Source organism: Clavelina lepadiformis, chromosome 4 (assembly GCF_947623445.1).
Source record: "Clavelina lepadiformis chromosome 4, kaClaLepa1.1, whole genome shotgun sequence".
Lineage (NCBI taxonomy): Eukaryota > Metazoa > Chordata > Ascidiacea > Aplousobranchia > Clavelinidae > Clavelina > Clavelina lepadiformis.
In genome coordinates this window covers 15,575,632-15,588,595 of record NC_135243.1, presented here as the reverse complement: position 1 = coordinate 15,588,595, position 12,964 = coordinate 15,575,632, and the positions used below count along the sequence as shown (strand labels likewise).

Sequence of the window (12,964 nt, the reverse complement as noted above, 5' to 3'; positions counted from 1 at the left end):
TTACATTTACAGTATAAATAAAAGTAGGCATAATATTTTTCTTGAGACAACTTGAAAAAGTAGGCCAGGTCACTTCATAAAACGCATTGTGATAATGCATTATATAACTACCCAACGGCGAGAATGTTGTGCTGATCTTCTGCCCTCACAAGGGAGTAATCCCCAACATTCAATTTTCCACCCCACATTTTTCATTTTCTTATGAAAAATTGACGCCTATGTTGGCAGTCATGTATAATTAGGTTGACATTAAAGTAATTTTTAGCAGTTTTTATTGGATAGACCGCGAAACAAATTATTACTGTTAATTTAATCATAAATGTTTAGCTACATGATTATACAATATCCTTTTGCAGATATGTGATTTTTGTATCTTGCGGAGGTTTTGTAGCAAAGTATGATATCCAGCCAAGATGAAGCATTGAGCAGAAAAGCTTATGAAACATGGAACAGGAAATGTGTGGATCGTGCACGGCTAGCTGAAAAAAACTTTTTTAATGATGCTGATAGTAGCTCAGATGAGTCGCTGGAACCAACGTTAGACGCAAAAACTGCAAAAGATGACTTTTTGTTCAAGTCATCTTCACAACAAAAACTTAATTTGTGGTACCAAGTAAAAAATTACAAATTATCTTCATCTGTAGACCCGGAAAATGATAATTTATACATCTTTTGGCAATTTTTGGTGACAGTGGCTCTTTTATATAATGCCATTTGTATTCCATTACGTGCATCATTTCCCTATCAAACAGCTAGCAATCTTCACATTTGGCTTCTACTGGATTATCTTTCAGATTGCACATATGTCATCGATGTGTTATTGTTTCAGGTTCGAAGACAATACCTAAAAAGAGGTTGTGTAGAAACTGATAAAGCTAATACAAAATCACATTATTTTGCAAGTTGGAGATGTAAACGAGATATGCTGGCTATTGCACCAACTGATTTGTTATATTTTCTAATAGGGGTAAAGCCTCTTATTCGTGTAAATAGGCTTATAAAAACTGATTCATATTTTGAATTTAACAATTGGTTCGAAATGAGTCTTAAACAAGCATATTTATTTCGTGTCGCAAGGACAACCGGATACTTGTTATATATTGTTCATCTCGATGCTTGTTTTTATTATTATATCTCCTACATGTGGGGCTTCACAAGCTTATGGGGTTATAACTTGAAAGGTGTTGCATATATTAGATGCTATTTCTGGGCATTTATGACAACTGTTACAATAGGAAATGTGCCTGATCCCGTTGAAACAATAGAATATGTTTTACAAATATCGAATTATTTTGCTGGACTTTTCATATTTTCAATTGTTATTGGTCAAGTACGGGATTCTGTTCAAGCTGCTTCTGCTGAAGTTGAGGCTTACAGAAATCAAAAGAATGCTTGCATTAATTACATGCAAAAAAATAATATTCCAATAGAAATTCAAAAAAAAGTAAGACTTTGGTTTGAGTATACTTGGAATACACAGAAGATATTGAATGAAAATGATCTACTCAAGCAGATGCCTGGGAAGATGCATACAGAGCTAGCTATTAATGTACACATGGACGTTTTGAGCAAGGTGGAAATTTTTAAGGAATGTGATCGTCAGTTGTTGTATGACCTTCTGCTGAAGCTCAAACCTATTTTATATTTACCTGGAGATTATGTTTGCAAAAAGGGTGAAGTTGGTCGTGAAATGTACATTATAACCAATGGAATGGTTCAAGTTGTTGGTGAAACAAAATCTCAAATTTATGCCACACTCTATCCTGGAACTGCTTTTGGAGAAATTAGTTTACTAGCCATTGGAGGTGGAAATAGACGCACTGCAAATATTTTCAGTCCCGGGTATACAACACTATTTATTCTTTATAAACAAGACTTGAATGAAGTTGTTCAAAATTATCCAGAAGCTCAAGGCATTCTGAGAAGAAAAGCTAAAAAAATGTTGAAGAAAGATAATGTCAAAAAAACAATAACAGCTGTGTCTTCTGGTTTGCATAGTGTGAAGCAAAACAAGGGATTAAATTTGATAAAGGCTGTGTTCCATGTTGCAAAGGCATCAAACAAGGAGTTGAAAAATATGTCCAAAATTTTAAAATGTGAAGATTCAAAGAGATGATTAACACACTTGCCAAGACTTAAACCAAGGGATAACATATGCCCGTAAATCCCTTTAGTAGTCTAAGCTCAGATAATCTTTTGGAATGGAAAGCACAGTATTCAAAAAATCAATATTAGCAGCTGCTGCATGAGTGTTATTTTTTGTTTTTATTGGTTAGGCCTAATGCATGATGGCAAATTCTTGCCAATGATGTTATTTGATTTAAGTCAAAAGGACTTTGCATTGAAATCCTTATTTGATCCAGTTGTTGTCATGTAGTTGTTTTATCACTGTAGCCTATATGTATACTTTATCCAATTGTTGTAAAAATTAAAATATTGCTGTAATTTTAACCCCTGTATTTGTTTGTAAAAAGGCTTAATTTCTTTGTTTATTTTATTATAAAATGAATTTACTAAAAATGCAATTAATCAAAGAATCCCTCTAGGAGCCCAAACTGCGTAGTATGACAAGTGTACACCCGACATTTTTTTTATCTAAAACGGCATTGCACTCCAGGGCAAACCAATGTCTTCAAAAAAAAACAAGACACTGTGACAACCGAACCACAACCACGTGAGTCTATGTTACGTCATAAGCCTACGTGTGGAAAACATCTGCATTGGAAACGATCATGTGAAGACCTCGTAATCAGAAACCAAGAGGAAACCGTACCTCGATTGAATTGTACAAAAATTGGAAATACATACGTCAGAATTGAGAGGCCGAAATTAGCCAAGATGGTGCGACTTTTCGAAGTCAACAACGAAACGAACAGAAGAAATATTTATGCTTTCCATTTTCAAGGGGAGAAATGAAAAGCTAATTTTACAGTGAACCAAGTGCATTCAAGGCAAAACGTGATTACCTCGATTATATTATCGGGCGACTGGACGCTGTTAATAAAAGTGTATTCCGTTTGCTGCTGTGGTGTTCATTTCTTTGCGGGCAATCTAATGAATAAGTAAGTGTGTGTTAAATTGCATTTACATATTGATGTAAACAGAACAATCAACTTTCATGGTCAGAAGAGAGACTCATCAGCCGACAAAGAAGATAGCCAAATCAAAGACAGCTATCTATTGGAACGATTTGTGGACATTGCTCAAGTCATAGTGACAACGTAATTACGTCAAATACGACTAGGCAACCAACAAAAGCGTCATAATCATAACACCAACTTTTGCTCCGATTTTATTGCAAAATTAGTGTTTTAAATCGAGATCTCTTAAAAAAGGGAAACACTGATTTTTCCCCGATTTCTATCGTTTAGGGCCGTACCTTGCCTGCACAAACGCCTGGCAGCTTTGGGTCACGAGTCGTGGTGAACAACGTAATTTTGCTTTTGCACACCCGATATCTCGGCGAAAACTGCTTTACCCTTCAGTCCAGCATGGAGCTCACTGAAATCTTGCATGCCTTTTCAATATACTTAAGGCTATTATTTTATCAAATCCTACTAAAATCACATGTCTTTAACTCTTGCAATAGAATGTTAAAGGCCATTTTTGGCCAAAAAGGCAAGTTTCATCGATTTTCAACTCGAATTTAGGCTAACCTAAACAATTAACCTGAAACTTTTCATCGCGCAATTTGCTAGGGTAATCCCCGCTCTGAAAAACAAAACCAACCTTTGGTTGGTTCAACACACATTTTTAACCATTACGTAAAACGACCAACAAAATCATGAAATTCGCAAAATTTCAACATATACGGCTCCTTAATCTACGTGGAAGTTTATATTTAGAACGATGAGCACAAACCAATATATTCAGCTTAACTCGAACTTCAGCGGAATATACTCATTTGTTTAAAATTGAGATACGTGGGATCGAATTAGTGTTTGTGGATGACATAAAGCCTAAGGCTATAATTGTTCCTTTTGCCTATTTAACTTTTGACTCTGTTGCTTATGCTATCTCTTATTGTTTCGTTAAGTCAGCACAACATTCATAAAGTCCAAATTCTTATATTCTAAAATGTTTTCGTCTTTAATCACATCAGAAGAAATTATGCATGTGCCATTTCCCAAAACATACTTCTTACAGAGAAACCTTTCATAAGCCGAGATTTAAACAAAAAGAATTAAGCCAATACTATTTCCTTTTTTCATAGCCTTATGCTATAGCGGCGATAGCCAATCAGAGTAGGCAACCCGTTAAACGTCACATGACTGTGTCACAAAATATCTCGTTTGTAACCACCAAAAATCTGACAACACTTTAACGTCACGGAAATATTTTCAACAAGAACACGTCTAAATTCGTAACACTCGAAGTGTACTACAAGCGCTTGAAAAGCACTTCCCAAAACCACATACATCTAAGGTACCTGTGCCTAATAAGGCCCATTGCTCATATTTCGCAAACCCGTGCAAATAAATGAAAAATTTTAACCCTATATAAAAACTAATACAAATTCATGATGGTTTACCAGATTTCATCCTTGTCACGTGATCAACCGATTCGCTAGAGCACAACAAAAATTTGATATTTGCAGTTAAGGTGGTTTTGTTAATTTAGAAAAAAAGTAAGTGAGAATTTGGCCGGTTAAATGAACTGTTGTCAGTCGGCTGAAGTTTTCATGTAACAACCAACTTAGTATTGAAAAGGATAATGCACTTTTTTTTGCTAAAATTTTTCTGATAATAAAAATGTGACATTTTTTTCGTGGATGCCACATGCGCCTAATAAGGCCCATGCAAGATGCTTGGCTAATTGATTTCCAAACTTCAAGAGTGGTTCCAGTCATCAGTTGGCAAGTTGTTGCAGTTACCTTTAAGTTTTCAACCCACGTTTGTTGGTCGTTGTCTTACCCAAATTGGTGGTTGCTGTCTTGTTTTATTTGCTTAATACGATTTTTCAGCTATGTTTTGAATCAAAATACTCACAAAATTGGTGGGCCTTATTAGGAGCCTATGCTCCTAATAAGGCCCATTTTTTGGAATTTTTAATTTCTTTATAAAAATCTTTTGGGGGGTTGTCAGGTATTGTGGTTTTAATATGTTGTAGTCATATACCCTTACTAATAGTATACGATTTTTCAGTCTATTCTCATTTGTGGTTCTTGAGTTATTTTCAAAAAAGTGTTAGGTGGGCCTTAATTGGTACAGGTACCTTATTGTTTGAAGTCCTGCAAACTATTTTCGTTTTAAGAATTAAATATTTGAATGACAAATGACTAGCCAAAGACAATATAACTTTTTTAATAATATGCACAATTTGTAATTCGGTATATCACTACAAATGCTACAACTGTCGCTCAATGCACGAAAAATAAACATCAATGCTGAATAAATCTTTCAAATAGAAACACCTTGCTTGAAGTGGAACATATCGCTTCTGAATCAGAAAAAGACATCGTACGAGTAGGCTTATTGCCGCAGGTAGCCTAAAACCCACTGTGCACACTAAAACACTCAGTTGGGAGCTAAACTCCGGGAGGTGAGTGACAATAGAGACAAAATGTTAGTTTTTAATTTATAATTATTTTTTTCATTAAGTATCAAGAAGAAAATAGCCCGTCAATGCTATCCCAATCAAGTACAGATTCCAACAAAATATAAATATTTTAAAATCTGTAATTTGGAGAAAAACCTCTTTCTGTGAGCTGGGCCCAAAATTCAGATGGGTCGAGCTCAAGTTTAGAATGGGTTAGGCTCAGGTTTCAAATTGGTTGAGCTCAAGTTTGAAATGGGCTGGGCTCACGTCTTAAATGGGCCAGGCTCAAAATTTAGGCGGGCTGGGCTCAAATTTAGAATGGGTTGGGCTCAGGTTTCAAATGGGCATCGTAACGTAAAGCAATCACGTCGATGGGACGTCACACAAGAAAACATAAGATGCGCACTTTGCGTGTCGCCGCTTATGATCTATGTTCGTTACACGATTATGAACGTGCAGGTGAAACAGGCTACCTGTTGAATTAGTTCCAGGTAAAACCATCCAATTGTTGCAGTGATAACATGTTGATGTTTTCACTGAGTTACTACATGACATGTTTTGGTGAAAGTGCATTTATTACAGTTAGGCTATATATTTCGGTAAAATGTTCAGCATAGCTTGGAAAAGACGGAGTGAATAACTGGTTGATTTTTGAGAAGATATAAACCCCGAAATAAGTATAAAAAGAAATTCGTAAAGCGCTGAAGACAACTTCCAAAAATTTTGCATATTTCTCACTGGCTTTTCATGAAACAACAGATATCGTTGACACGAACAACAGAGGCATTGGCAGCCAAATGAATGTGGCTGAGGCATTTCTGGACGTTGTAAGCTTAAAAAATAGAACTACTGGAAACGATAGATGCAGTTATCAAATGAGTGCAACTACAGCTACTGGATTTGAAAAAACCTTTTGGTAACGCATCAGATGGAGAACCATCGATGATTGGCAAAAATGCTGGGGCGATTACTTTGATTCTCCAGCTGAAGCAGAAAAAATTTTAATGTTGATAAGGGTATGTTTGTTGTTTTGTTTTTCCCATTGTTTTCTGCACCTGGAAAATTTGTGTGCACTGGTATTAAATATGTCTCACGTGATGACAGATGTAGTTAGCCGTTAACTCGATAAAAAGTAGCTTCCTCAAACACCGCCAGTTTCGAGAATATTTGATTGAATTGTAGAATCCGAGTATAGTGACTTGCTTTTTATGCGAAAATTCGCCAGCTGAGTCGCAGCAAATGTTTAGAAAGGTTTTGGGATTTGAAAGAGGAAATTCGAATTTTTATGAAAGAAAAATATGATGACATTCCTCAATTATATATGATAATAATTAATCAGTGGCTGATAGATTTAGCTTTTCTTGTTGACATCACAAAAAAGTTAATCAATCAAAAACAATCAAGAATCAATCAATCAAGACAATCAAAAACTTCTAGGCGAAAATACATTGATCCCAGGGAGTTATCAAGATGTACAAGGATTTATAAGGAAACTTCAACTTTAGGAAAGTCAGCTGAAATTTAAATCGGCTATTCACTTTCCATTATTGAATGGATTCAAAAGTGACAGCAAAGATTTTTGTAGATACGCCAACGAAATCAACAAGTTGTTTAAAGCATTCAAAGAAAGATTCACTTTTCTAAAAAAATTTGACAATTTATTCCAAATTTTTATGTGTCCATTTGACGTTCAGGTGGAAGCAGCTGTAGTGTATTTGCAGATGGAGTTAATATATCTTCAGTCGAGTATGGTATCAAAACATTTGTTTGGAAAAAAAACGGAAAAATTGAGTTTTACGGAAAATATATCTATGAAGACAAATTCCCCAATTTCCAGCAATTGGCAATGCGTATCACAGCAGCAACGGAAACAACATATCTGTGTGAATCATTCTTTTCCAAGTTAAAGATTGTCAAGTCGAAAAATCACAACAAACTAACAGATGAAAATATGACAAACCAATTACGATGTACAGAATCAAAAATCAAAAAATCAAATTCAATTAATTTTTTCTCAGCATAAAGAGTTTTTGCTGCTTGTGCTGCTACTAAGTATTGCATTGTTGTTTCGCTAAAGACTTCAGAAAAAAAGACAAAAACAATGTAATGGATACCGGTAACCGTAATGGAAGTCCTACTCTCTTAGGTTTATAACATGTATGTGTAGATATTTATCAAACTTGGTTGACCACCCTGTCCAGCATAAAGATTTGCAACGATGCTAAATTGTCAAGTTATTAAAAGCGAAGTAAAATTGACGCAACGAAACCGGGGGGACGCTGAAAATGACAATGGCGGTAATACACATTGGAACAGTGGTAACATTGGTAAACATTGTTTCCATTCAAAAATACATATTGTAATAAGATAGGAATATAGTCTAGAAATTATCAGGTTTTTCTTGTTAATTGATCTGCGTTGATCAGGTTTAAAAACATATGCGTAAACGTTATCTTCAATTGGTTTATTCCCAGTTTAATAAATTGTATGTTTCTACTTTCCTGGTTTGTTATTGAACGTTTTGTTTTCTGTTTATTTAATAAAATCACATCATTATTTCAAATCTGTTTTGGTAGTATTGTGCAGAATATTATTTATTTATTTCTTCTTACAATGCATGTGCATTTATGTACTAGCAACGCTAGTTGTTGTTAAATATATTTGAGTTGAATATGTACAGAAAATAAGTTTAATATTGTCAATGTTTGTATTGGATTCCACTGAGTAAGCACGAATGTGGTATCTGAGGCGGATTGTCAATTTTACATAGTTTGCCGCAGATGAGTTTTTTATTCAATCGGATGCAGTCTTATCTCTTTGTAGCTCTTAGTCTAACCAGATCGTTATTTGCTGAGAGGCGTTAATCGCCATATATCCCAAATCATTTCTTTTATTATTTGTGCTGTGTGGACGCAAAACAATGAGTGTTGCTGCTAAGTTTGGTAATCTGCAATAACAAACTCGCATCCTAAAATCAATCCAAAATAAATAATGTATTTTTTAATGAAAACATTGTTTACCGTCAATGTCTAGCGCACCGAAACTAAAACGATTTGACCGACGATGATAATGTTTTTTATGACGAGTTAATGAGCATTGCAAATATTTTGTCTGGTATTTCGTAGGAAGAAAACCAGCTGCTAATTTGAAAGTGAATTACGTTATTGAGTCGCAGAACACATGACCTGCAAATGTTTTTTGTTGAAACATTTTGTTCACTTAAATATGCAATTAACCGAAAGAAAGAACAACGGAAAGCAGCAACAAATACCTTATGCGATAATCCGATTTGCTCTTTTAAGCGGTATGCCATTAACCAACATTTTACTTAACATTAGATAGGATTTCATTTGTTACTTCAAATTTGTATGCAATAAAACGATATACAGTATGTGTTTAAGCGGTAAGCGATTAACCGATTTCGTCTGGAAAAGATTTTGTTGGGATTTTGTGACATAATAGTTTAAACTTTAAAGGCACACTAAGGGGCAAATTTAATGATAGGCCTTGTAATAAACATTTCTATTTTCTCTCATGATTTCAACAACAAAAAATGAATAACGAAATTTGCTTACCAATCTTATTACATACCTTACAACAAGTAATTAACACGATGTAATGTTTTTAATAATTTATTAACGAAACACCTGTTCTTGGAGGAGATAACGCACGACATGCAATCGACGATGATTTCTAATGGCTCTTGAGTCTCGGTTACAAATATTTTTATCCTATTAGTACGTAGCCTGTGGATGATGGCAACATTCAATCGAAGCAATAAGCCGAAACTAAATTACAGTATTTTCTCTATGCGTGCCACCACCATTATTAAAATTCCACTTTTAACTAATTTCGTCTCCGACTCAGTAGTTGCACCTACTTGGCTATTACTACTTACTGTACAAAAAAATCTAGCGTCGAAACTAGTTTATCAGTATTCTAGCCCAGTGGCTTCCAACCTTTTCCTACTTGCGTTTCTCACTGAGCAGAAATAATTCCTTTCTTACGGACGCCCAGCTTCCAAAATTGTTACTTAACAGGCCAGATCCGGTTTTACGCCGATTTCAACGACTTTTTGAAATTTGCCCCCCCCCCCCCCCCCGCACTCACTCAAGCATAAAGTGAAAAGATCTTAACTTGCCCTTTTATCTGAAAACTTGGTTGATCTTTGCAAATCACATGATAAGCAAGACATACGGAGTTTCAAGATTGTATGCCATAAATTGGGAACATTTTTGCCCGCCTTGTCTAAATAAATTGAGCAGGTTTTTGTTTGAAATATGGTAAAAAGGAATCAGGATGTGTTACTTAGTTTACTATGTTATTTTAAGAAACACTTGGGTAAATCATTCTTTAACACGGGAGTGTCAGGTAGTCGTCTTTGTGACTGAAAAAAGCGATGTTAATCCACTTTTTCATTTAGCAACTAGCATGATGAATGAATGCTATGGCAAATCAACATGGCAAGTTCTAACACAGAAACACACTTAAAGGTAGGGGAAAGTCCAAAATCAAGTTGTCCTTATATAAAAAAGCACTACTTGCTAAATATTCTGGTGATCAAAAGCAAAATAAAATCGCAAAATTGGCCTTAATTGTGACATGGACAAGGCTCTAGTGATGTCATATATAATCACACACAAGATTCGCAAGTTCATAAATTTAGAAATAACTACTGTATATTACGTATGTAGGCCTACTTGTTACAACTAACGTTACTAACGGTATCGGTACTTGGCAAAAAATGTACCGACGGTTCCAGTATTTGATATTATTTTAAAAGAGTAGTTCGGTGCTTTGTCGGTACTCGGTACCGGTCCTTTTTACGGAAAAGATGCTGCTGCAAATGCAATTTTTGCCGCTATTATGCCTCCGGTAAAGGTTACTCCAGGTCAAACCATATGTGACGTTAATCGCTTGCAATTTAACTTGACATTTCCATATCAAAAAAGATCAACAGATGCTAAAATTAGTATTATTGATTAATTAACATGTATTTTTGAAAAAATACTTGTTAAAATTAATTTTGAAATAATCACGTGAAAAGTACCGAGTACCGGAACCAACTGAAATTTCTTGAAAAAAGTAATTCGGTACAGAGATTAGGTAGTTTTTTCAAAAGTACCGACGGTACCGGAATCGGTAATGAAAAATTACAACGTTACAGTAATTCGGTACTCCCCACCTATGTTGGTAGCGCAGTTGACTACCGCGCAAGGAAAGCAACAGAAGTAACATGTTATCAAGCAAGTTGACTAATCTATGATATAACAAAAGCCGTGATCTACGTCACCATGAAGGCCAAAAACTGAGAATTTTGCTATTCTCTTTTGTCGATAACTATCTAACCACAAATTATTTTTCATAAATATCGTAGCAGAATGTTCAGTTAATAGTGTTCTTTCATATAAGATCTCGGCCTACTTGTTTTTGGACTTGCCCCTCACTTAAGTAAACTTCTTTTACTTTGGCTACTTACGTAGTTTTGTTATTGGATACTTCTACTTTTACGTAAGTAGTTTTTAGTCCAAAGTAACATAATTGAGTAAGTTACCAAATGCTGAAGTAGAAAGTAGTCAGCAATTTAATTCGAAGATAATTTGCAGTAATTTCCATTTGCTATCACATCTGCACAAAACATTTATATACAGTCTACACGTAACAATGCTCTGACGAAGGACAAATATATGTTTGAAACCATTGAGCTTCATAGCAGTATGTACTTCCTTGCAGTTGTATTGCTTTTAACAAGCTCTTAGTAACTTGTACTTTAACAACCTAATAGTTTAGAATGTTTAGATAAATAACTACTTTTTGAGTAGTTTAAAATGTGCTACTTTCTAATTCATACTTGAGTAGTTTTAAACAGCAATACTTTTACTTAGGGATTAGCGGAGTGGATTTTTTCGGGAGTGACACAACATCTACTTAAGTAATTTATTTGGTTACTTTCAGGCCAGTGTACGGGGGAGGGTTCAAGCGGGTCAATTAGCCCGGGCCTACCACTTTTAATGGGGCCTATTTATTTGCAAATCACATCATTGTCAAGCCTTCATAAAGGTAGCAATAATAGAAAAGTTGAGATGCATTGTACAAGAAATACAAACTTTTGTGTCTTTATCGATTATATTCCAGCAGCGCCATAGCTAAGCATTTGTTTGTGTCTATGTGGGCGAGATTAACCTTCAACTCGTGTTTTGGTTTAGCGGGTTTAGTCTACATACAAACTATCATGGCAGTGTATAAAAACACAAATTTTAACATTGAGTGAGGGAAGTTTGAGTGGGGGAAGGCTATATGACGTGTATGATTTTACATTTATGTGAAGTCAATTTCTGATGGTCTTATTTTTTGTTTTACTTTATTTCTGTATGCTTTGATTGTATTTTGTTGAGTATTAATTGTGATATACCATTCTGAACAAACGTTATTGTTCAAGTTGTATTTTTAAACGTGGCGTTTGCTGGAAGCCATATAATTGGGATTCCCCTTTTTTCTGACGATTTTTGTATCCCCAGAAACTGATTACATTTCAGTTCCATTTTGAGGGTGTTTAGGTTAGGTTAGGACAGTGGAGGGCAGACTGCGGCTCGCCGGCATGATTTTTGTGGCTCTTCTAGTCGAATTGTAAAATTACAAAAAAAAATTGTAAAGGCTACCAAGAGTATCGTTTATAAACGTTTCTCTCTTTTTCTTTTCTTTATTTAGGCCAGCATTTCGTTTATGACGTAACACTAGACATAGAATCCGAAGAGTTAGTTAACAGCAAGTCAACGCAATTTCATTGCTAAGACAGTAAGCTTTAGTCTACTTAAATACACTGCAAAACGAAAACGATGACATCTAATGCTAGCAAAAAACAAAAATGTGAAGATGAAAACAGAGGTTTTAATCTAGAGTAACCTCTAGCCTAGAGTGGGAAGAAAACTATGCGTTTACTAGTCATAATGTTGAGGCTCGCTGGTACTTGTATTTTCTGCAAATGGCTCTTCTATTGAATGCATTTGCCCACCCCTGGGTTAGGGTGTAAATTTTTTTCGTGGGTTAAAGAGTTTGATCATGACGTCATTTCTACGTCTAAAATTTTAGAATTTTGTTTGTTAAAGTAGTTCATAATAGGCTTAAAACACGCGTTTTTCCAACTTTTGATGGGGATTACCGCCGGAAGTTGATGACGATTTTTTGTGACATCACATGTTTTTGAGCCCACAATACAATGGTGTCATAACTTGGTATCTTTGGGTTGATTGTGCGCTTCCATACTAGACTATATTTTTGCTGGTTTTTAGTGGTTTTCTGCTTTGGATCTGTAGGCCTATATTATACAAGTGCACAACCACAGGTTACCTTTGTATACTACACCATAGCTAATCTAATTGTGATGTCATCTGGTTGTGCACTTGTATACTAGACTCTCTGCTTTTTC

General features: G+C 35.1%; 1 protein-coding gene across 1 annotated transcript; it reads left to right on the top strand.

Moving 5' to 3' along the window:
- The first annotated feature begins 241 nt into the window (after positions 1 to 241).
- LOC143452823 (cyclic nucleotide-gated channel beta-1-like) lies at positions 242 to 3,020 on the top strand. Its single transcript, XM_076953950.1, has one exon. It carries the CDS (start codon positions 398 to 400, stop codon positions 2,114 to 2,116), a length of 1,719 nt encoding a protein of 572 aa, XP_076810065.1. The 5' UTR covers positions 242 to 397; the 3' UTR covers positions 2,117 to 3,020.
- The last annotated feature ends 9,944 nt before the right edge of the window (positions 3,021 to 12,964 follow it).